Genomic DNA, 23289 nt, shown 5'->3' on the forward strand with positions numbered 1-23289 from the left:
TGACTTAAAAAGGAAACTAGATAGACAGTATGAGGTTAATGAGCTAGTAGCTATCAAGCGTACTCAGTATGGTACTGGATTAAAGCTAAAAGGAAAGTATCTAGGGCCGTATAAGGTGGTTAGGGTAAAGAATCATGGAAGGTACGAAGTCGAGAAGATTGGGGATACTGAGGGTCCCTATAAGACCTCTACAGTTTCAGAATATATGAAACCTTGGCTAGACCCATCCGAGGCGAATGGTCCGTCAGGACAGCCGAATGTAGGAAACGAAGGAAAGAGAGAGACACGAAGCGGTCGTGTTTTCGTCGTGTCGTCGGGATAGAGCAGTAATCGGCTCTGAGAGAGCCGATAGCAAGAGAGAGAGATTAGTCAGTTGTCAGTTCAGCCACGCATCAGACGTACACAAACACAAACATACTTGTAAAACTTGGAGCTGTTATAAATTTAAGTCCAACATACTTATCAAATAAATGTTACTCGTTGCCATCAAGCAACTTAAACTACTACATACATATGTACATGTAATTTCAATATCACTAAGTTATCTTGACTTGTCCTTGAACAGCAATCAGGAGCTGAATCAGCTATTGAAGGAGTCGGATGGTGCGCTGGTCTGGACACGGAAGGAACTCGCGAAGAGCAGCGAGCATGTAGGTCACCTGGAGGCGGAGCTGCATAAGGGACGGGAGCTCATAAACCAGCAACAGAAGCGCCTAGATGTCTTGGACATCCAACACGCTGGTGTGTAGAAAGATCAGACGATAGGTGATTTGAGGCTTAAGGTACAGAATCTCCTGCAGCTTATTGACCTGCACCACGAGCAAGAGCAAAATTCTCTGAGGCTGCGTACGAGGAACAATGAGCTGGAAACGATGATCAGGTGAGGCCCCACCGAGCTTTGAAAATTTTAGTAACTTTTGCGCCAGAGTTAAGTGCCTGCATACGAGTATTTTCATTGCAAAATCCCCAGTGAGCTGCAGGAGAAGTTGAAGCTCACAGAAATCCAGCTGGACGCCAATGACCAAAGGGAGGAGCAGTTGCACTCGGATCTGGAAATCGTGAAGATGGAGCTGTTCCGGTCCGAGCAGGTCCGTTGTCGATACGTTGTGGACACGAAACGACACGATGTCTGATACGATACGCCGCCTACGGCAATAATCTTACTCGTTGCAGGTGACGAACCAGCTCTGCTCGAAGGAGGAGCATCTAGGCCGCGTTTTTGAAAAACTAAATCGCCAGGAGGAGAAGCTCAGGCGCCTGGAGGAGCTTACAGACGTGAGCTCAAATGACAATGCTCGCCTCTTAAAGTTGCGGGATAGGCAGCACGAGAAGAACATCCAAATGGACTGGGAGATTTCTTAACTAAAAGACACCATGTAGGTACCGGAGCAGTCAGACAGCCTACTATAAGTGGCTTCCTAGAGTTGGTAGGAAAGAAATTGTAATACTATTTCAAACGATTTCAAATTCCGATTTCAGTAAGGAACTGAGAGATTATATTTTCAACAATACACAGCCAGCGGCTGAAGTTCTTGGCTTCCAAGCTGGCGGCTACTCCATGCATCCAGAATATCTGAATTTACAGCCGCAGGCGGAGACGCAGGGAAATTTCGGAATCCACTGTTACATACCTCGAGCCGCTGAACGGTCATTTTGTCCATCAGCACGATTTGAGCAACCATCAGCCACAGCAGCGCCACCAGTAAGCAGACCACCGATAGCGATTCCTGCAGAAATCAGCGTCATATCAATCACATCTCCTTATAGTTTTTCCACCATCGGCTACCAGGACCACTGAGCACTGAGATCACCATTAGCATCACCAGCGTTATCCGCCACCGGAAGCAGACCAGACAATACGAAAAACACTCTGAACACTCATCGGCAAAATTTATTGTGAACTTTTTAGTCAATACTGTAGAATAAATTCGCGTTGTACTTATACTTTTACATTATACTTATTGGCTGAGAATGTGGGCCTGGTAATTGAATAATTGGCAGCTTGAGGGCCGAGTGGCAGTAATTACTGCTTGTTTGATGAATTAATGATACTCCCAAGAATGAATAGCTCTTCGAGAGCCTATGCATACTAAGGTTTTTCAAGGGTTTACTTCTTTTTTTTATGGTATTTGAATTTTCATACATTTCAATAGCCAAAACAAAAAAATACATGGTTCATTCACATTTCAAATTTTTAAAAATTACAGCAACAAAAATTCACTCCAAGTGCTAAATTTGCTCAATAGCAAAAAGAGAAAATTAATTTATATAAATTTGTAATTTGTTATTCCATATCGTAATGGACAATCTACAAATGATTGATAAAATCGATGAATTGCTGGTCGAAATTCCCTGGAGGCTCAATCGACGTAAGGCGATTTTCAAATAAAATCGAGTCTTTCCGCATATTGAATCTCAATTCCTGGTGAGGATTGTCCTTGTTGCCCATCTTAAGGCTGATCTCCTCGAGAATCTTATGCAGTTTCTGGAGGCGATCGTGTATGTTGAATTGGCTCTCCTGCTAGGAAAGGGAAAGACCATCACGGGCATGAATCTTCAATCGGCAGGCTACTCACACTCATCACTTTGGCACAGGACACCACTTCTATTGGTCGACACACGAGGCCACGCTCATTGGAGTTGGCGATGGCAAGCTGATCGATGCCTGCCAAATAGCTCTGCATGAGCCATAAGGGCGCAGAATTATTCCGGCGGCCCACTTTGTCAACCCTCAGCGAAGCCAGCTGGCATTTCTTTAGCACCTCCGGATCGTTTCTATGGAACACATACAAGCACGATATATGTAATTATGTATACACATACATATTTATGTATATGCAACAGAGGATGACGTACAGATCGCCAAGTGGTTCCTTGTTCGACACGCCACTAACTTCTGCCGAGTAGAGCAGGCGAAAGCTTCCCAGTTTGGCCGAGAACATTCCATACACTTGCTTCCGCTCATCCACTGGGGCATCGGTGTTCGGCAGCGCGCCCGGAGAACCTGGTCGGTCAATATTGTGACGGTTATTAGCGATTATCAACGATGATGCTGATGCTGGGTGCAGCTACTTACGGGTGAAAACGTACTGGCGTGCCTTTAAGGTATAGGTTTTAGCCAAGTATGGAACTGTGTACCGCTCATCGTGATCTTCCCATAATGACCGCACATAGATGCAGCCCTTGAAGCGACAGGCTGCAAAGTTCGTTTGTTTACCGTAAGTCCCATCGCCCATGAATTTCAGCATTGTTCCGCGATTGAGAAAGAAGTCCATCTGTTCGAGCACCTGGCGCGGCTTCGGCAGATGCATCACATGGTGCTGGACCAGGCCGAAGGCGCGTAGAAAGTTTCCATTTCGAATGATGTACTGACTATAGCCCTTGTTTAGGTCCAGCGGATATTCACTAGGGCTCGGCTGGCGATAGTACAGAATCTGGGGGTTTCCCCTCAAACTCTTCGTATCAGGGTCGTACTCCAACAAATTCTCCAGTTTTAGGTCCACCAGATCCATTTTGTTCGTTTGCGGTTCGGTTTTAAGAAATAAGCTTTATCTTCTCGATATCAAAAACAAGCCGCGTCGAAATTATACTGAAAATAAAGCGTGTCTTGGCTAGAAACAGCTGACTGTGTGTATTCTCTTGGCAGCAAATGTTGCGAAGCTTGTACAGCTAATAGCAAAATCATAAAACAAAGCGGCAAAAAGTCCGAGTTTTGGCATTTACATATGCATATAAGTACGTTTCTATTTTCCACATTCAGGAGTAAAATGAATAAATAAACATACATTTCATCTTTATCGACCGTTATTGCTCTTCATTGCGCCTCGGGACTCAGGAACCACAAATTGAACTAGTGCCGAAAATCACTCGTGGAACCAGAAAAGTGTCGTTGCCAGATAGCAATAGGGTGGCAATGACACTGGCCTGCCATAGGATCATTTATCACATGATGCAATTATACAAGGTGGTCTCGTCGGGAGCCGAAGTTCGTTCGTGTTGTCCCTTATCGTCAGTGCATGCTTGCTTGTTGATGATGAAGGTTGTTCACGGACGAATTCTTTGATATATTCTTAACCCTTATGTCTCGACAACAACAAGATTATAAAAGGCATATAAAAAAAATACCACAGAATTAGAAGTAATCTTTATATATTATGTAAAAGAACATTTTAATATAACTAAAAATGTTGAAGAAAAATTATTAATGGCTGCATACAATTTAAATATTAATATATCAGTAAAATCATTTTATTTTAAACTTTTAAAACCCACGGGCCTGTTAAGGGTTAATCAACATCAACATATACCGTCTCACTCACACTCACTATACTATGTGCCCTTCACTCGCACTTATTGCTAGCATACGTTAAGGGACTAACTTTTGCCGACGAGACCACCTTGTATAATTCCATCATGATTTATCAGACTAGCAGAGAAGTCTGATAGTCTATGTAAATATTGGGTCTCGAATGAATGAGGCTCATTCTAATTTAATACTCAAAATTCGACGCAGGGCAGAATTCGCTTAGGTACTATTCGGCTCGGATTCGATTCAGATATGTGATCCTTCACAGGACGCCCTTTTCCCCCAGTCTGATGTGACAAATTGAATTTGAGAACTATTCAAATTGATGTTACAACTTGGGATTCACTTAGGCAATTTTTCACACTCATTTGCATAGTTAGCCAAGTGACTTCTGCCGCAACCCATCTGTAGGATCTGTTCCCCGCCCGTCCGCTCCTAGCAGGTGGCCTGGCTGACTGATTTATGTACGGAATGTCCTGGCTGGCTCTTGGCGGTTGGTTCGTGGAAACTTTCCGCTGGGGGTTGAGTAGCAGCAAAACGAAATTAAAAATTACAAGGAAAGGAAATCTTGAGTAACTTTTTTGATTTGTCCGCCTCACACCAAGCCCCGCCGCGGCGGACTGCTGTAGTTGTGCTTGGCCCTGCTCTCGCTGCTCATCCAAGCCGGCCGGTCTGTCTTAAGTTTTAATTACACGAAACGTGAGTAAAATTACAAAATGCGAGAACTTCTGAACTTCTCCAACCCACACAGCACTCGGCAGACAGCAGCACCGACCCAGACCTTCACTGGGAATGGTTTCACTTTCACTCGTACCGATTGACAATCGCAAGGCCACCAATTGGATATGTTCCACACGATTACATGCCTTATGTACTTAACCAAACGGAGCGGATCCATTGTTACGATATTGCCTTATCACGAGACGGATCGGATGTTGTATAGTTTTCAATTGGTTTTAATTCTAAGAAATGTGAGTGTTTCTAATCAATTACCTATTTGGAAATGCACCTGCATGACCACATACATGTATGTATGTATGTTGTAGTGGCCAGTGAAGCAAAACTAGATTCCGCAGATACCAATACAGATTCAAAACACGCGCCAACTTGTTTAGTTCGAACCCCAAGGCTTTAGCTACTACTAAAAAGCTACTTCGAATATGGAACTTTAATTGCTCGAATGTTCTCTTCGTCACTCGAGACCAAACATCCATGGCAGGGTCCCAGCGACGGTGGCCACTCGGATCAATTCCAATACGGATTCGGCAACGCATAGGAATTAAAATGGAATTAAATACTTAGCCAGCCGTGCCATTACATTATAATGTTTTGGCTTGTTGGGTGTTTTGAGTTTTTTGAAATGATTACATATGAGTAAAGCATATTCCTGATTGCGTTCCATTACTTGAACCAGAATTTCGCAAATAAATCGCAATGGAATCCATTATCTAAATGGTGCTGGGGAAAAGATATGCAAGGATATTGCGCAGGAGGGTTGAGCAGGGGACAGTGTCAAAAGGCACAACAAGATACAAGCTCATGTCAAAATACACACACACACACACACACATACAAACTTGATTGTCATTTGAATAGATTACAAGACGGCTGTGTGTCCATGTGCGTGCTGGGCATGTACGAGTATCTGTTCATATCGAAATGCCTATGGGCACACTTACCACTAACGTGTAATTGTAGTGGGCAAGTCAAAAGGATGTCCAGCTGCACACAGCCCGACAACATTCGCATATCCACGTACTCTAGGGGTATACTTCATTATCACATGGAACGGAATCAACAACCACCAGCTTGCAGTCTTAACCCTTCTAACGACCCTGTCGGACAGAAGTCAGAATAGAAATCAAACGAAACCGATCAACACCAAGGGGCTTAACTGGTCGAAGATCACGGCCATTGCTGATTTCTGATTTCTTTTCAGTCGATTACAAATTAATTATTGGATCGACTTTTTGCTAATCAATTTTTGAGGTGAAGATATACATACATACATACTCGACTAAAATACATATGTATCTATGTTGGGGTCACATGGGAGCCCATGTAATGGTTAACACTTTGAGAGATTATGCTTGTAATAAAGGGGCGCTGCGGAGGTTTTGAGCTGTTCTCATATTGTGTGGACAAATTAATTGCGAACTCATGTAATTGTTTGACAATCTTGTCCAAATTCATGTGTGGTCCCACTATGCGTGTCTGTGGGAAGAGCAAAAGCTTGAGAAGGCTGCTGAATGGGGAGCATTGGAGCACACCCTTAAGACGCCATAATCGCTGTGTTGACTCAAGTGTAACCCAATTAGTCGACAAGTGCTCGAATATGGCTGACAGCCCATCCCAAGCCAGAGAACTAGAATATTTTTGAGCAGCATGGTTGATATGTATGTCAGGATTATACATACAAATAAACATGTGTAGGTACTATATATGGTTTGTGCGGTTATATTCAGCAGTACTTTTGTGCGGGCATACAATCAGAGGTCAAAACGATTAATTATCAAACCGGCTATCGTCCTTCTATTCTGTATTTGTGTGTGTGTTGGCCGATAAGCTCTCAGGATAACGACATTATGCTGGCTGTCAGCTGCTGTAGCCACATAGCCAAATTTCCACAGATATACAGACGATTATACGAGTATATACTCGTATATATGTATATTCCATGTGCTTGCATGTGTGTTCTAGATTTTCTAGTTGTCAGTTCATTAAAAGATGGATTTCTCATTTAATGAGCAACTTTGAAACTGTATTTATTGCCCAGAAGTTCAAGTGAAACCTAATCAAATATCATTTACCAACGAACTGCACTGGCTTTTCGGGCCTCATGGGTGATGCTGATTCAAAAATGTTTCAAATGGTCTGCACTACAATTGTGAGGCATTATTAAGAATGTTTATGGGCAGAGGCGAAAGGGCTTTAAGGTGCTTTACTATCCATCCCAATATCAAATAGATGTCCCGCACTACCGGTGCACAGGTTATTGCCATCCCAGGTATCAAGCATGTGGTGCCAAAGCGACTAGTTTTTATCTTTAATCGGCAAACAATGATCCGATCCTTTAGCCCCATTTTTTCCAACATCAGCCATATCAGTACTTTTTACGAAGCTCCATTGTTAAATAGAAGCGCGCTGCTCATGATCTTAGACTAGTTAAGGCGGTCTTGATGTAGTTCCCAGCTGTGTACTCAGGTACTGGAGTACCCCTTATCTGGAACGAATCGGAAGGAGCGAAGAATTCCTCAAATTTGTTCACCTCTTTTATCATTATCACCGATTTCAGTAAAGCATTCGAATAGCTTCAAATACCTTCGTTATCCACGTATTGTACTTGTTTATCTACGACTATTTACATACATATGAAGAGCGAAGCTGCGATCTGAGTGGCACTAGAGGCACGTAAAGCAAACTTACACTTGCCTTTTGGATAGCCAATAATCTTGTTGTTCGAATTTGTTTACTCGCAAAGATTAAATATTTTTCCCAGACTTGGCTGTTGATGACTCTAAAACTTCCAGATCCGTTGAGCTTTTAAAGGCAACTGATGCTGGCTCAGCTTCATAGCTTACAATTTTCTCGATATGAGGCCAAAAACCCAGCTGTTTTTGTTTACATTATAGCCTTTTCCACATGCCAGTTCCTGGCATATTGATAGAGCTTTGCTACACACTGTACTACTCGTAAATTGGTAAATCTCAGAGTTAAATTGTGTAAAATATATTGTATTTTTACAGATCGTAATAGCTGCTCTAGGATAGATAAAAGATAAAGATAGCCACCAGGGAACACTCACATTTTTTCGTTTGCATATTCTTACATAAACTCATTAAAATTTCAAAATACCACATACATATATATACATATTATAAATAGGAATAAGAATGAAACATACCTATTATTTATTTAGATACCAAGTCTTAATCTCCGATTATAATTTTGTAGCATAATGTAAGCATCGTTCCCACTTGGACTCAACGAGAATTATCAGCAGATACATCACTTTCGGCCTGTGGATAATGAAATGCGCATTTTGCATCTGCAATTGATATTTTTATTTTTTAACATCGCATATCGCCCACCCATTCTGTTGCTCCGAAGTGAGTTTTGTATCGTATGTTTTGAGTAGAGAAGAGGGGTGCGATGGAAGGTTGAAATTAGTCTTCATATAAAATGTAATTAAATCAAGAGGTCGAAACATATTCATCTCTTTTTCCCCCAGTTCGTCTTGCTCTCTGCCAGTGCCTTTATCAGCTTGTGATTAACATATTTTACTGGCCCGATCCTGAGGGTGGCGATAAAAGTTTTGACAATGTGTTCCTCATGACGAATACAGGTGTAGGTGTTTAAGCTTAAGCTTTTTAATCAAAACGAAAAACCAAAAAAAGTTTCTGCTGGGCTTCAACACGTTGAGTGCCACAGAAATTGTATCTTTCTTTTCGTTTTCCCACCTGTTTTCTTGGAATGTCACTAGGGGCCCCCCACCACTAGGGGCCCTTTCCTTTTCCTGTTCTGTTAGCCTTTATTGGGGTTATTTTCGTAGAAACTACACCGCGTCGTAGATATACAATTTCTTCTGCTTCATTTTCTCCAAATATAGCGTTTAAATGGTAAATACCCCAGCAGAGAGTCTTTTCAATTTTCGCGGAATTCTTTTTAACAGGTAAGAGACTCGCTAAAGTTTCTTTTGAAGTTTTGTAATTTCATATACATATATGTAGATTTGGCTACGAGATCCGATATGTATCCAAGGGGGTATCCTTTAATTAACAACAGAATATGGCTGTTGCCGGTGTTCGGGTGTCTCCACCGCTTATTATTATTTGGTTTATTGTTGTGGTTGTTTTTGTTCTTTCCGATTTGAATTTTATACAAAATATTATATAAAATTAGCATATAAAAGAGTTGATAACACGGTCATACCAACCACACAGATACAGATACGGATACATATACGAGGGCGAAACAAAGGCATTCTTAGCATATATATATTTATATTGAGTACGTATACATATGTATGTATAAGATATTATTTTATTTATTTTCCGAATGCAATGTTTTTAATGTATATTTTCTTTATTATATTCAGTTTAATGAATTTCCCAATTACTTGAGAACAAATTGAATACAATTTCTGCAAGGCGACTTGTTTCAAAAGTTTCGCCTTCCGGGAAAAAATTCACCTTGCGAGGAGATCCCCGTCAGAGGAGAACGCAGGTGTATTCAGTTCTTTGATAGCCATCGAGGTCCAATACTAATTAGAAATGATTAAGTTCAGTTGCTTCCTTTAGTTGGCTAAACTTGATTAATTAGCAAAGCCAATCCGGAAATGAGGACGGAAACAAACTTTCAAGATAATTTCCAAATTTAAAAGAAAGCAAAACGAAAGCCCAGATATATTTTATACATATGTATATTAAACAAATATATTGACAGATCAATTTTACAGATACATCCACCGGTAGTCGTAAACTCGACAGGCTCCCATCTTAAGCTGTGTTGTATTTTCATCGATTGCATCTCTATCTAGTGGCACAACTATTGCATTTACAATTTCCAGATGTATCCCCAGAGACATCTGCGTTCGACAGTTACATACATATGTATGCCTGGACATCCTATGATATGCAGTGACAGCTCTCCCTCCAGCACTGGCCTATCCAGTGCTCCTGCCGCTTGCAGTACTCGTGGCACTTGGGATAGTGCGGATGGTATCGAGACAGCTGCTGGCACAGGGCCCGATCCTTGGCTATGACGCGGGCCTTGATTGACACGATGCCCAGCGGAACGGTGACCGCTTCCTCCGATTCCCCCGAGTCAATATTCAGATCGTTCTCGTTGGATCCGGCACCAGCCGCAACCTCGGCGGGAGGATCTGCGGCATCAGCGGCAGGCTCTGAGGCATCGCGGATCCCACGGAAAACGCTTGCCTGGCCAGGGGCGAGGAACAGGGCCAGCGACAGGAGGAGCAGGCAGACCACCAATAAACGCTTCATTGTGCACAACTAAAAGGCAACTGAGCAACTAAAATTGTTTTTCTTTTTCTAATTCTAATTCCGATTCCGATGCTCCCTCCCTTATCAGCCGTCTCAAGGTCACAGAACTCAGCATTCAGCACTCGGCGCTCTAATCGCTGAAACTTGAGCATTTATGCGGTTGCGTTCCGTTCCCGATTCGGTTTCAGTTTTGGTCTACACTCTTGTCGAGAGTATTATGATTCCTACCAGATGTTTGCAACGCAGAGAGTTTTCGTATTTCTTATTTCTGATCAGCAGTAACAGCGAAATCATAGCCGTATCACACTTCCTTACTGGAAAGTAAAACATGCCTTTGTCTTACTTTTGGCAGCCAGTACATATGCCGAGATCACTTATAGAGAAACTTGTTCTTTTACAAGTGTATTTGTACCTTCGACCACTAAGGTTAGTCTTCGCTTCTTGTTCAGCCAGGCCCAAGGCCCCCCCCAGTCACTTTGCATACGGGGTGCCTGCTCCCAAATGGTATTGCTCTGAACTCACTCATGCATCAGCAGACGCCGGCCGTGCCACCCTGTTAATTCACTTGGAAATTGAAATTCACAAAACATAAAGCACACAAACATATGAACATATCTTCGATTCCCACATCGACATCAGAGCAGCATCATCGGCAATTCTCCTCCTCGAAGAGGCAAACTCGTACTTTGTGGTGCGTTGTGTGTTCAAGATTCGTACGGGGTGATTCCGGGGAATCACCGCTAAATCGTCTCCCAGGCAATAATTACTCAATTTGCAACACACACACACACAAATAAAGCATACGTCTAAAAAAAACATCGCACATGAGTCATCTGTCCCAACCACATCATACCCTCTGCTGAAGAATTGGAAAAAGGTTAAGAACGAGGAGCAGATTTAATGCACAGTTTTATAGAGTAGACTATCGAATCGAAGAATATGGAAAAGAGGTAAAAAGGAAATATGAAATAGTATATAAAATTTAAGGCATCCCTTGTTATTGACCACATTACGAATATTGAAAACAAATATTGCACGAATCATATGTATGAGGTGTACTCTATACATACATATGTACATATGTACATATGTATATCGGGGATAGGCCTTCCGCCAGTAACATTCACATCCAAGAATATAATACACCCTGCTGCTCGTCGAGTGAGGTGCCCACTAAGAAGTATAAATGTTGAGCTAACAATTTATGCGGAAATTTGATTTTTATGTTTCTCGAGCTTGTCTTTCCCCCTCGCCCACTCACGCTCTCCCCCATCTGTGCTTCTGTATGTGTGTGTGTTGGCTGTCTTGAGAAGTTAGTAAAATTGATGGGCAACGGACAGACACGCGGACAGGCAGTTAAAGGAACATAAAATGTAACATTTCCGGGTAATTTTTGGCACACACACACACCACACAAACACATTTAGGTCTCATTTGTTTTAAAATGCAAAAAACATAACAATAATCATGAAAATATTACACAATAATAATAATAATAATAACAGCAGTCGAATGTACGAATGTAAAAAAGAGAAACATCTGCCAGGAAGAACGATAGTCGTTTGCCAATAAAAAAAAAAAACATGAAAAGAAGGCTGCTCGGACTCTGAAGCCCAGAGCTTTTGATATCCTTATACATAGATCAACCGATCCTCTGAAATTAATACTCGTGAATAAAGTCACTTTACCTAAAGCTAGATCTTTACCTAATTTAATTTTTTTGGCGGAAAATTGGGATAAAATGTGTGGAGGCAAAAACAGGAATATAATTTGAAAATTGTTTCCTTGTACGGTTCTGTTCGGATCGGTGGAAAATATACGTATATGTATTACGATACGATCACGAAAAAGTGAATTTCAACGGCGACCTGCAATGCGAAAGCGGAACGACATAGAAAAAAATATACGTACATCCCCATCAGCATCAGTATGTACCAGGTATAGACAGTTTTCCCAAAAAGTTTGGTCAACAATTTCAAATTAAATTCGAATTTGAGCTCGAAACAAACAGGAATGGATAATGGGTCCAATGGATGGGCCCCGAAGAACTATTCCAATGACTGTCAAACACTTTGGTTGGCATTTCCAAATGGCGCACGAGCCCCAAAAATTATTGACATTAGCTGACATTTGCACCGTAACGGGGGCAAATACCCGTTGGATAGATGCCAGAGGTCGCGGATATCTCGCATTATTAGCCAAGTTTGATTAATGCGATTGTGTTCGGAGTACGCGTACGAGTATGTGTGTTAATGGTGGATTTGGGGTTGATTCGAGTTTAATGAAAAACAGTGAACAATAGGCCCCCTCATCCAATCATTATCTGTGCCCCTTAGTCCCTCTTAGCCAGATGTGACAGGGAAAATGGGTCAATACGAAATAGATTTTTCGGCCATGTTTGTTCTGGCATTTGTTCTCGCTCTCTCAGGTTCCCAGTCCGCAGTCCCCACAATCTTGTAAACTGATTTTAGCTCGATATAATGTGACGTATCTCGTTTTTGATAAGGGTTTACAAACGCCTGCCGAGGGCTGTCAGATGATAAGCAGCAGACAAGCCGAGACCAAAAAGGATATGGGCAAAGATACAAAATTGTTATCATTGCAACACTTTTCCACGCCAGAGGCCTTCTTGAATGGAGGGGCAGTGGCAGGGGCACGCACGAGTACATGTCCAATTAAAAATTCAAAAGCTCTTCTTCTGCCACTCGCAAAGCGAATGAATTACGTGCCAAAGAACAAAAAATCCTTTCATATAAAAAAAAAACAAAACAAAAAAAAATATGTTTTATTAATAGATTTACGAAATTCTATTTATAGATAAAAGAAGGGTACAGATATTTTAATACATCCATGTAGGTAGGGATATGGAGATTGTGGCTATGAAGAAAGCAGTAGGATGTGGAATGCTCCAGTATTTCATCAAAAGTAAAGAGACTTTCGGTATGTGATAAATTTTCTAACTTCTAAGTTAAATATATTCACTGGAATGGGATCTTGTTTTCCTAACAGGTGCATAAAGCAATTAAATCGACTTTTTTATGGTATCATCTTCGAAAAGTTCTCTATGATAAGGCGCCCAAGTAATGACCAATCCATTTTATGGTTACAATTTTAACAATTAACTATAAACATATGTACAGATAGCATCATACTTAGTTATGGTTGTTTTTTTTTCGTAACTCAAACTTAAGAGACAGTCAAAATATAATTTACCATTTACTACATAATTATCTATAAATTGTTGTACAAATATTTGGACTTTATTCAACAAATTCGCACTCGAAATTATCTCAAGTCGATGGCGGAGCCCCCTTTGTTGTTTTTTTCGTTTTTATTTGCAAAGATGTAATCGCATATTACTCAGATGGGCTGAAGGGGCATCGTGCTAGACGGTAGAGGAAGGCAGAGAACGACAGAGGCGATGGCGATGGAGGCTTAACAAGCGCCATGGGACTAGGCTTCTGAATAAAGGTAAGGATATCGCATCTACATATCCTATTCTCCATATATATACATATATATGTATATGTATATGTATATCTTAATAATAATTTGTTTGGTAACAAAATTCTCCCTGGGGCGCATTCAACTAAACGCAGACAAGGACGGCAGTCAGGACTTTGGGGTGTACTACTGGCCAGGTCGACTGCTCGTGGCAATTATAAATTGTTGAAAATAATTTCATTAAATATGTAAAAAGGCGACGCCAAACAGAAAAGTGTATAGCGGGACAGGAGCAGGACAGCAGGAGCCGAAACAGAAGCAGCCCCAGGAACAGCAGGAGGATCCCTTTCAACCGAGTGTCCTGGACTACGTGCCTGCCATTAAACTTTCACTCCGGGCACCACGCTCTCTCTCTATCTATCTATCGTTCTGACCTTCTGCCTTGCTCCGCTCGAACTTTGACTTCCGGTGTGTCCTCGAAAAAGTTCCCCTCTTTCAGTCCATATTGGGAGTACTTTAGAGGGGTGTGGACATGGGAATGGGAATGGGTGGAGCCCAGGACCAGAACTAGGTAACTTAGGGGAACCTTCTCTTAGCCAAAAGGGAAGTCGGCTTTTTCGCACTTTCCATTTGCTTTGCAAATTTGATGATTTCCCAAACTGAATTTTCATTTTCGCTTTGCAATTGTTCATTTTATCTGACACACAGAGTGATTCGCATGAGAGGGGCAACAAGAGAAGGGGGGGCGAGAGAAAGTGGTGGAGCACTCTCCTGCTGTGGCTCTTCTTTCTGTGGAAGATGTACAGGAAATTAAGTTTGCAGTTCTGCATAACTCGTGGTGACATCCCTCCGGACATTAACTAGAACCATGGAACAGTAAAGTAACGATGGGCTAGGATACAGTACAGTGAAAGCTGGCTGGAATGTACCCATTTACATATTTACATAGGTACGATTCAGTCAAGATTTAGCATGTTCAATTTATCTTAATCTATTTCCCAAAACATACCCATATCTATGTACTTCCTAGATCAATTATCAATCCTTGATTCACATAGATGGACAAATATGCTTATCCATTTCGATTCATTTCCTTCATCTTCCTGCGGAACTTCTTCACACATTCTTAATGCTTCAAAAAGATGAGGGGACGACAGATTTACTTCCACACAACGCAGCCCAACTACACTGCTGCTTGATTGGAAATGGCTTCTAGAAGAAATTCGCCAAAAATATGCCAAAGAAAAATCAAAATCTTAAAAATGTATACACAAGAAATTTCAACAATAAAAATTTGATGTAAAATTTGAGTAGGCATCAACACCAGCACGCTGCTCCCTCCAGCCGAATGGAAATCAAATTAGAGTAGGCTGTAGGGGCAGGTGCGGGGACTCCACCGGAAGAGATTTCTGGCATATGTATCTGGCTTTGAAATTGTAAAATATTCCACAAATATCTCATATTTCTTGAACAATTGTTAGCAACTAATCTTTTGAGTATGCATTTCAATCGAAATTTTTGGGCAATTGAAGAATTTCCAATCGAGTAGAGTTTCTTCGTTTGCTCTTCGGGCGATGCCAAATGCGGTGTGGGATTTCCCTTAACACTTAGTCGCCTCGTCGCATTTCCTTCTCCGGGATGATGGAGGGAGATACGGCAAAGAGTCATTTATTTTGCGGCTTTGTCGCGTTTCGCTTAAAACTCATTACTCATACCACATGTTGGCCACTTGTTTATTTTTTGTTCATTTAAAGACCACACATGACCAACGTTGGCAGCAAAGGCCTTTAGTCTCAATTGAGATAAAGTATTAGATAACAACAGGTAACAGAGTATTTATAATATTGTTAAATTGATCTTCATTTCAATTGATACTCAGACATTCTATTTTTTAGGAGCTTCCAGTCGAAAACAGTGATATTTTCCAATCTCTCCGCTTTAATAATTTGAATAGTATTTTCTGTCTGTAGAAGTCCATTTCCTGTAGATAAAAGAAAGAGACTGCTGCCGATTTCTTTGTATTTCCTACATACATATGTATGAAGATTAATTAACAATCCTTGATTTATTTAGATGAACAAATATAATTATCCACTTCGATTCATTTCCTTCATCCTCTTGCGGAACTTCTTAGCACAAACTTGATGCTTCAGTTGCTTCATCGGATACTCCACTTGAAATACAAATTCGATCTTAGCAAGGAAAAACAGATAAAACATGAAAGGAAAAGCATTTTTTAGAGCAACAGAAACATTCACGGCGGCGGCATTCCAAAGGAAACGAAATCGGGCACTGAAAGATAGACACACAAAAATTATACGTACATCCGAGTATATATTTAATATGTATAAAATATGAAAAATGTGCAAATTAGCTGAAATTTGTTCACGCACGAGTGCAAGAGGCACTGGGCGAGGCAAGGCAAGGCAAGGCAGCTACTTGGCATTGGGGAAATGATATAATTGCTGGGGCAGGAAACTTAACTGACTGAGTGAGTGACTCGACTCAACTCGGCAGCCGGCAACCGGCGGCACACACACAAAAAATACACAAATTTTACAAAAAAAAACATGGAAAAGGAATAAAAGCAGGAAAGAGTAACAAGACGAGAAGACTTGCTTTGAAAGCCGAAGTTTAAGATACCCTTACAGATCGATCTAAGGTTTTGGGATTATCTGTATCTACGACTGGCAGCCCCTTCACAATTGAGGCAAGAAACAGATAAACATGGTTCTACTGATCAAAAAATACTTACATATATGCTCATACGAGCAGTACGCCTAGCATAGGGTATACGGTATACAAATGCAAAGTTGCCGCTGCGATTGCCCCCAAAGTGTTGCACACTTGACTGCGTCAAGCGATGGCAGCAGCGGGCGAGTTGAATGGGGATGCGATTGGGATGCAGATTGAGCTTGGGACTGGGTCCGGGAATGTCCATGGCCGGCAAGCCGCGTTCGGTTTACACGGTTTGCCAGAGCAGACACCCGATTGCCAGCAGCGTTTTCAGCGTTTTGTTCGCTCGCTCCCTTCTTTGTGGGCGTCAATTACAACCTGAGCACTGGGTGGGGTTCAGCTTGCTTTTTTTTCCCGACTCTGCTGCTGTTGCCAGTCGCAGATAAAAATCCATTTCACAAATGAGCTTTCGCTAAATTTCATCTGGCCCTGGCACTGGAACTCTGGTGGTTCTGGCTTAGGCCCTGGGGCATCTATGAGAGAGAGAAAGAGAGAGAGATTATCTGAGGCCTCAACTATTTTCTATGTAGTTCTCAAACAGTTCTAGGACTAGACATAAAGAATCTTAGCCTGGAGAGGAATTGCGAAAAGATTCTAAGGCAGGGAAAAACCCAGAATATTTGATGAAATTTTTCAATTGTTTTAAATCTTTGCATCTTTGTTCTTATTATATTATAATTCTTATTATATTATATGAGAGCGAAAAGGTACTGTAGTGCAATATTAAAGCCATTGAAAACGAGAGCCATCTACGAGAGCTGTGAAAAAAATGGATATTTGTTTTCCATTTTTCAAGTTTGCAAATAAACAAGTAAAGATTTTAGATACAAAAAAGAAACAGAAAATAGAAAAGCCTTTGAAATCTCTTATACGATTCTTATCCGCCTTACAGCTGAAAATAGTTGCATGTACGAGTACAATTTGATTGCCTATTGAGGAGAAATGTATGTGAATTTACTTGCAAATAGATCGGCATTGGAAGAATGGCTTGGTTTCCCTTCGTTGCTGGCTGAAAGGCAGCGTTCCTTAAAGTCCGTCCGCATCGAGGGGGGGAGCGGAGCTCTGCTCTCCAATAATAAGCTTTACGGCTTATAGTGCCATGGAATGGCCGGACCCGCAGACCAGATGCAACGATTACACTCCAATGGAACCAATTGCAGCCACTCAATGCCCCACTCGATTACTTATTCATAGTTCATGCTCATGGCCGCTTGGACTCGCACTCGCACTCGCACTGGATGCTGCTGCTGCTGCTTCTGCTGCCTGCTGCTAGCCAATTGCCATTATTTCAGTTTAAATGCTTACACCCGGTATTTCTTCCAACATCTTTGGGTATATTGTGTTCTGGTAGGTTTGTGAAACAACAGAGACAGATCTTTATGACAATCTGGACAATTATTTATTCATCAGCTTTTAGCTTTTCCAATTCCAATTTCAAGTTTCGTACATTACAATTGCATGAGAGCTTCCATTTCTAATACTCGTATTATGTTCTCTTAATAATACCCATTCAGGGGTATCTTGTGGCTGTAATACTCGTCTATCAAAATTTCTAGCTGGTTTTGTTTGGTTTTTAGCTTCAGCTGTTGTGTGGCATGCAACACAGAATGTCCTGCGCTGCTGGTTCTGCCAATGGTGCTGCCACTGCTGCTGCATTCCTTGTCCTTCCGGACACAGACGCTGATAGCGGAAATTATACTATCTGCTAACTGGTTTCGTAATGCTTACACCCTGCCTGCCCCCCACAGACCAACAGCCCCAACCGAAACCACCTAAACCACCTCCCCCGAGGGACCAGATACCAGCCACCAGGCACCAGGCAGCAGGCACCTCGGAATGCATTCACAAAATATTCAGTGAACAAATCGACGCTTGGCCAACAATTGCATTTAAATAGTTTTTCATTTGACTGAACAATTTTCGTTGTTTCTATTCGTACTGCTGCTGGTCGATGAATTTTCTTCTGTTTTTTTTGTTTTTCTGTGGCAGACAGAGAGGATTTTCCTGCGTGTTTATTAGGCAACCTTTTCTGTGCATTTGGCATTTTGTGAGTTTTCAGTGAATTCGTGCCCCCAAACCTGTCCCCATCCTTGGTCCCATCTTTCTAGTCTAATTCCAAAATATTCAAAATGTCAGTTACAGGTCCCTGTGATTTATGCTAAGATAAATGTCATGTCTGTGCATTTGTTTGTTGCTGTTCATTTTGTTAGGGGCCTTTTTTAATGGCTTAATTCGTTTCCAGTAGACTAAATTCCAACCAAAAAAGGGATCAAAGCGGGCCAGCCGAAGATCAGATATCAGAATCTGCCACTTGATTATACTTTTCAGAAACTACCGACCGCCTGGCTTTCTCTCCGTATCGAACTATTTCATAACAATCATTTAAGGGCATGCACCTTCATTTTTACTATGGCCATACGATTGGAAATACAAGCAGTGAAAGGAAAAACATCCCGCTCAAAGTCTAGTTTCCGAATGAAGCTTTAAAACTAAACACAACCAATTGAATGTTCACCTGAAATGCAGCTTTTTTTCCATCCACATTCATAACGGATATGGTTACCAAACACAAGTATAGGAAGACAGTTATCTATGCTATTTTTCTAAAAGTTATATCATTATCAATACCAGGCATTAGGAACAGTCGTACCAACTTCTCAAACCATGCCAACAAGAATCATTTATGTATATTCAAGAGCATAGCAAGTGATAAACTCAAAAAAGCAATTCTAAACGTAAGTAATATCTCTGGCCAAGGATAATCGTTACTGATAAGATTCATATGTATGTCTGTTCCAGCAGGCATCCCCTGAAAGAAGGAGAGTTCCTTCTGTCTATGAAGCTAAAGATGTTGGTCTTAAGCATTTGTCAGGAACAAACAGTCAAGATGGTGCCCATCAAGAGCTATAGAAGTAAATAGCTTATTAATAAAACATATTAAAATTAGAACGTGTTGTTCTAATTTCTGGACTCCCTGTTATTTCTCATTTCAAAGTCCTTGAAAGCGTCAATAATGCTCTAAAATGGTGCACACATGAGCTTATGCCGGCGGCCCAATAGCTCAATAGCCGAATATATATATACATTTATAGTATGTAGTAGCTGATAAAGGAACAATAGAAAACAATCGCACAATGGGGAACAATGCACCGGTGGTTTGCAGAACCTAACAAAATACTAGCCTTTATTCGGTTTGCTTAAAGCTTCTTAAGCTACAGATATGCATAAGTAGTGTCGATTTATTTCCGTTTCATTAAACTAGGAAACTGATTTCAGTATTGTGTGTTCCTTTGGATATTTGGGGACTACCTCCTCTCCAATTGTCACATCTTCCACTTAGTGGTTTCCTCCTTTTGCTGGTTCCCGCTGCTCCACATCTTATGTTTGATTAAATTAGTTGTCAGCTTGTATTCACTCTGTTTTCATTTTCATTCTTTATAAACATTTTCAGTTTCCTTTTGTTGCTGTTGTTGCTGTTGCTTTGGCTGTTTCTGCTGCTTCTGCTGCTGCTTGATTGTTTGTAGTGTGTATTCCCTTGTCCAATTAAACGCTTTTTTCCAGCCGCCCGCAAACGCAACAACCAGACCAGAACAGAACGGAACGGAGCTGAGAGCAACAACAAAAAGTTTTTTGATTAAAATTAAAGAAAGTTTCTCGACTCGGCTCAAGAGTCAAGTGGATCCAGGGGATGGGGAGGAGAGGGATATGGAGGTGGAGGTGGAGGTGGTGATGGAGACGGCAAACACCCAAGGGGAGTGCCAACAAGTGGCCAAAAGGACCGAATGAATGAATCCCCCAGAAATGCATGATACGAGAAAGCTGCGTAAGCCAAACCAGGAAAGAATTTACAAAATAAATTACAAATAACAATGAAAACAAGAAAACAAATGTATAACTGCGGAAACCAAAGGCGGTGATACTCTTTTACACATCGATTATTTCAATGACATTATTGGGTGAATTTTTTGATATCTTTAAAGACAAATCAAGTTTTGCTCATGAGAAATCCACTTGTGACCCAATTTAAATGCCATTTGGTTGAGGGTAACCGTTGTTTTCCTCTCAATGACTAGAATTCGGGAATGGTGTCGTATGAAAGAGATATAATTTCTCTGAATTGAGAAATTAGTAGTGCTGAATGACTCTTTTTAAGGGTATTAGTTTAACCAGACTCCAATGATGTGAGCCACTGTCACAGCCACAGTTGGCCAAGTTAGACAACAAGCCAACAACAGCAAAGAAATTGGCATCGTTTCAATGCAGCGAAAACTTATTCAAAGTCAATTGCCGAGAGCGGGCGCGTTTAAAACAGCGCCGAAAACGAGACATTTTCCACGCTACTCCACACCACCCCGCCACTCTTGCTCGCTCCCCCACCCACACTACCGCCCCCGTCAGACCGCAAGCAAAATTACTTGGCAGATTCAAATGAGCATTTGAAGCATTTCCATGGAAAACTTTTTCTCTGTCTCTGGCTCTGGTCTGGCTCTTATGTGCGCGCGTTTTTTCTCGCCAGCGCGGAAATTGTAATGAATAATTTTGCTTTTAACTGTTTTGGGGGGAAGCTGCAGAGTAGACAGCGTGATTGAGGGTGCCAGGGGGAGCGTGTGGATCAGGGAGACAGATTGGGACGGTAGCAGGGATGGTGGATGGTGGCACGCAACCTGCTTTGGATGGCCGATGTTGTTGGGTTTAGTTTTTGGCTTCGTTCGGCTGCGTTGACAAACCACTCTCTACGTCTTCCGCCAGAGGCGTTGTGCCCCCTCCCAAGTCGCTCCTTCAATTTTCCTCTAAATACAAACTTTTTAAGATGATGGAATTTCCCAAAATCCCTGCCACAAAAGGCGATCCGCTGTTGCAAACAATTGAGATTAGATCCACTTAGACTGTTATTTAAAGTTGTATATCCAGAGATACGAGCCACAAAAAATTCTTGTATGCTGCAGATTAATAGTTAACTCTCTTTAGAATTTAATTATATGTACATATGTTCAGTTCTCCAATCGACCCCCCCTTCAGCACACCTCTGTCAGGGGCAAGGAGACTCATATAGGAAGCGCCACAAATATTCGCCACTACATTTAGGTGGCTGTGGCTTCAATTAAGCTTGTATTTTCTTCTTACCTTTTCTTATTGCTAGAAAATAGTTGGAAAATGCTGGAAATAAAGAAATTTTAGATAGTTTTGCTTAAATTTAGTTGATTATTTTTCAATTTAGCTTAAAATGCAGTAAATTAATTGAAATATTTTAGAAATCTCTCTCTTTAATTAAGCAAAAATGCTTTAATCTGTAAATATTTGTTAGTTGTCACCTCTCCGCAGAGTATGGCTGGAGTCACCGATGGCCAGGCGGTGGACGGGAGATCCCAAGGCTAGTAGTGCACTCGCCAGAGAAAAATCCATTTAAACCAGTTCAGAGAAAAGAAAGAGAAAGAGACAGAGTGTATTCCCCATCTGGTTGGAGATCTGGTCTCCCTCCCTCTCTCTCGGATTGCAGCATTTCACCCAAAATGCGACAACCTGAGGCGCATTTCCGTGACAATAATTGGCGTTGGCCAAGAGATCTATACGTATACGTATACGCTTCCTCCAATCGCCCACCGAAAACCCGTTCCAATTGACTTGGTCGCACTGATTTAGTTTCGATTGTGGATTGCATAAGTTTTCATTCCGTTTGCAAACGCATCGCCGTTTCCTGGGCCCCCACCCAGACCTGGATTTGGATATGGACCAGTACCAGTACCAGTACCTGTAGCTGGACTCGCCCCCTGCAACCCTAATTAGTTTTCGGAACCAAATGTGCATAAATTATGCCGATTCAAATGACAGACTGCCATCTGACACACACACCCACCAGATACATACCTCGATATTGCGACAGTTCGGCAGTTCTGGTGGCATCTGATGACAGAACCGAACTCCATATGCCATGTCATAGACCATTTAAATTTTGGGGATATACTATGTACGGACTGGTCTGCAATTGGAAATTTTCATTTTAAAGCTGATGCAATTGCTGGTGTCTACAAATTGGTTTTGTCGCTATTCAATTCGATAATATTAGATGAAATTCGATGGCAGTTCACACTTTTCAAGCATACACTGGCAACACATTTTTCCACCATCCTCGCAATCCTAGCAATTATTTTACACAAGCCAGATGTTCCTGCCCATCGACATCATCGTTGGCACTACTAATTATAACACTTTCCTGTCCAACACTTTCCTTCCATCCGAAGAACAATTAAATGGATGTTAGCTGCAAAAGGGTAAAGCCGGTTCCGAGCCGGAGTGCTGTACGTACCCGTAAGTAAGCCTTTTAAGTACTTCCACGGCAGCTGCATATTCCACTGCCACTCGGCACTCGGCATATTCTTCATTTCCGGCCCGGGACGGAGACTAAAGACTGGTGATCGGGGGCGGGGGGAAGGGGTTTAGAGAGAGGACCTTAAACTTGCCGCACACTCACACACATTTTATGTTTGGCTGCAAATTGGGGTTTTTTATGCGACATGCCCCCATAGCATGGGCATTTGTTCGGATGCACAAGGTAAAGGGGAAAATGTGATGTGATGTTGTTGTGTTTTGTTGGTGTTGTTGCTGAAGTAACAGTTAACAGTTAAGTTTTACGGAAAGCCACTTGATTTTATTAGGAACACTCGTAAAATCATCGCCCGTTGTAAACGGTTCGTTCAGCAACGGAAATGGCCCTACCCTGGCCCTTTCCGCTTGCCGCTTGCCCTTGGCCTGGGGTATCTGTGGGTAATGCGAATACAAAACTCTTAATGAGTGGAAAGT

The 23289-nt window shown here is 41.6% G+C and overlaps 3 protein-coding genes across 6 annotated transcripts; 1 reads left to right on the forward strand and 2 right to left on the reverse strand.

Annotated features, from left to right (window-relative positions):
• Window positions 1-565: 565 nt before the first annotated feature.
• Window positions 566-1944, forward strand: LOC108164986 (golgin subfamily A member 6-like protein 10). 2 transcript variants are annotated; one of them, XM_033398096.1, is made up of 6 exons: window positions 566-741; window positions 801-880; window positions 971-1088; window positions 1174-1427; window positions 1480-1702; window positions 1768-1944. In XM_033398096.1, exons 1-4 carry the CDS (start codon window positions 718-720, stop codon window positions 1360-1362), a joined length of 411 nt encoding a protein of 136 aa, XP_033253987.1. In that variant the 5' UTR covers window positions 566-717; the 3' UTR covers window positions 1363-1427; window positions 1480-1702; window positions 1768-1944. The 2 variants fall into 2 exon arrangements, with proteins under 2 accessions (XP_033253987.1, XP_017156501.2); XM_017301012.2 differs by having other exon boundaries at window positions 1174-1376.
• An 80-nt stretch (window positions 1945-2024) lies between these two features.
• On the reverse strand, window positions 2025-7835 carry LOC117193361. Of its 3 annotated transcripts, none has more exons than XM_033398078.1 (5): window positions 7733-7835; window positions 3077-3589; window positions 2857-3004; window positions 2577-2775; window positions 2025-2521 (listed from the first exon to the last, which is right to left on the reverse strand). In XM_033398078.1, the coding sequence occupies exons 2-5, from the start codon at window positions 3510-3512 to the stop codon at window positions 2309-2311; spliced, it is 996 nt and encodes a 331-aa protein (XP_033253969.1). In that variant the 5' UTR covers window positions 3513-3589; window positions 7733-7835; the 3' UTR covers window positions 2025-2308. The 3 variants fall into 3 exon arrangements, with proteins under 3 accessions (XP_033253969.1, XP_033253980.1, XP_033253975.1); XM_033398089.1 differs by having other exon boundaries at window positions 2025-2518; window positions 7733-7832; XM_033398084.1 differs by lacking the exon at window positions 7733-7835 and having other exon boundaries at window positions 3077-3705.
• Window positions 7836-9710: 1875 nt separating this feature from the next.
• On the reverse strand, window positions 9711-10342 carry LOC108151272. Its single transcript, XM_017279801.2, has one exon. It carries the CDS (start codon window positions 10309-10311, stop codon window positions 9934-9936), a length of 378 nt encoding a protein of 125 aa, XP_017135290.1. The 5' UTR covers window positions 10312-10342; the 3' UTR covers window positions 9711-9933.
• Window positions 10343-23289: the final 12947 nt, after the last annotated feature.

The sequence above is a fragment of the Drosophila miranda genome, chromosome XL (genome assembly GCF_003369915.1).
Source record: "Drosophila miranda strain MSH22 chromosome XL, D.miranda_PacBio2.1, whole genome shotgun sequence".
NCBI lineage: Eukaryota > Metazoa > Arthropoda > Insecta > Diptera > Drosophilidae > Drosophila > Drosophila miranda.

Bases quoted from the DNA above. Each gene is read 5' to 3' on its own strand.
- LOC108164986 (XM_033398096.1), top strand. From the start codon at position 718: ATGTCTTGGACATCCAACACGCTG. The intron at 742-800 runs GTGTGTAGAAAG...AATCTCCTGCAG, and splicing joins CTTGGACATCCAACACGCTG to CTTATTGACCTGCACCACGA. The intron at 881-970 runs GTGAGGCCCCAC...CAAAATCCCCAG, and splicing joins GAGCTGGAAACGATGATCAG to TGAGCTGCAGGAGAAGTTGA.
- LOC108151272 (XM_017279801.2), bottom strand. From the start codon at position 10,311: ATGAAGCGTTTATTGGTGGTCTGCCTGCTCCTCCTGTCGCTGGCCCTG.
- LOC117193361 (XM_033398078.1), bottom strand. From the start codon at position 3,512: ATGGATCTGGTGGACCTAAAACTGGAGAATTTGTTGGAGTACGACCCT. The intron at 2,776-2,856 runs GTACGTCATCCT...TGTGTTCCATAG, and splicing joins AAGGAACCACTTGGCGATCT to AAACGATCCGGAGGTGCTAA. The intron at 2,522-2,576 runs GTGAGTAGCCTG...TCCCTTTCCTAG, and splicing joins CCTGTGCCAAAGTGATGAGT to CAGGAGAGCCAATTCAACAT.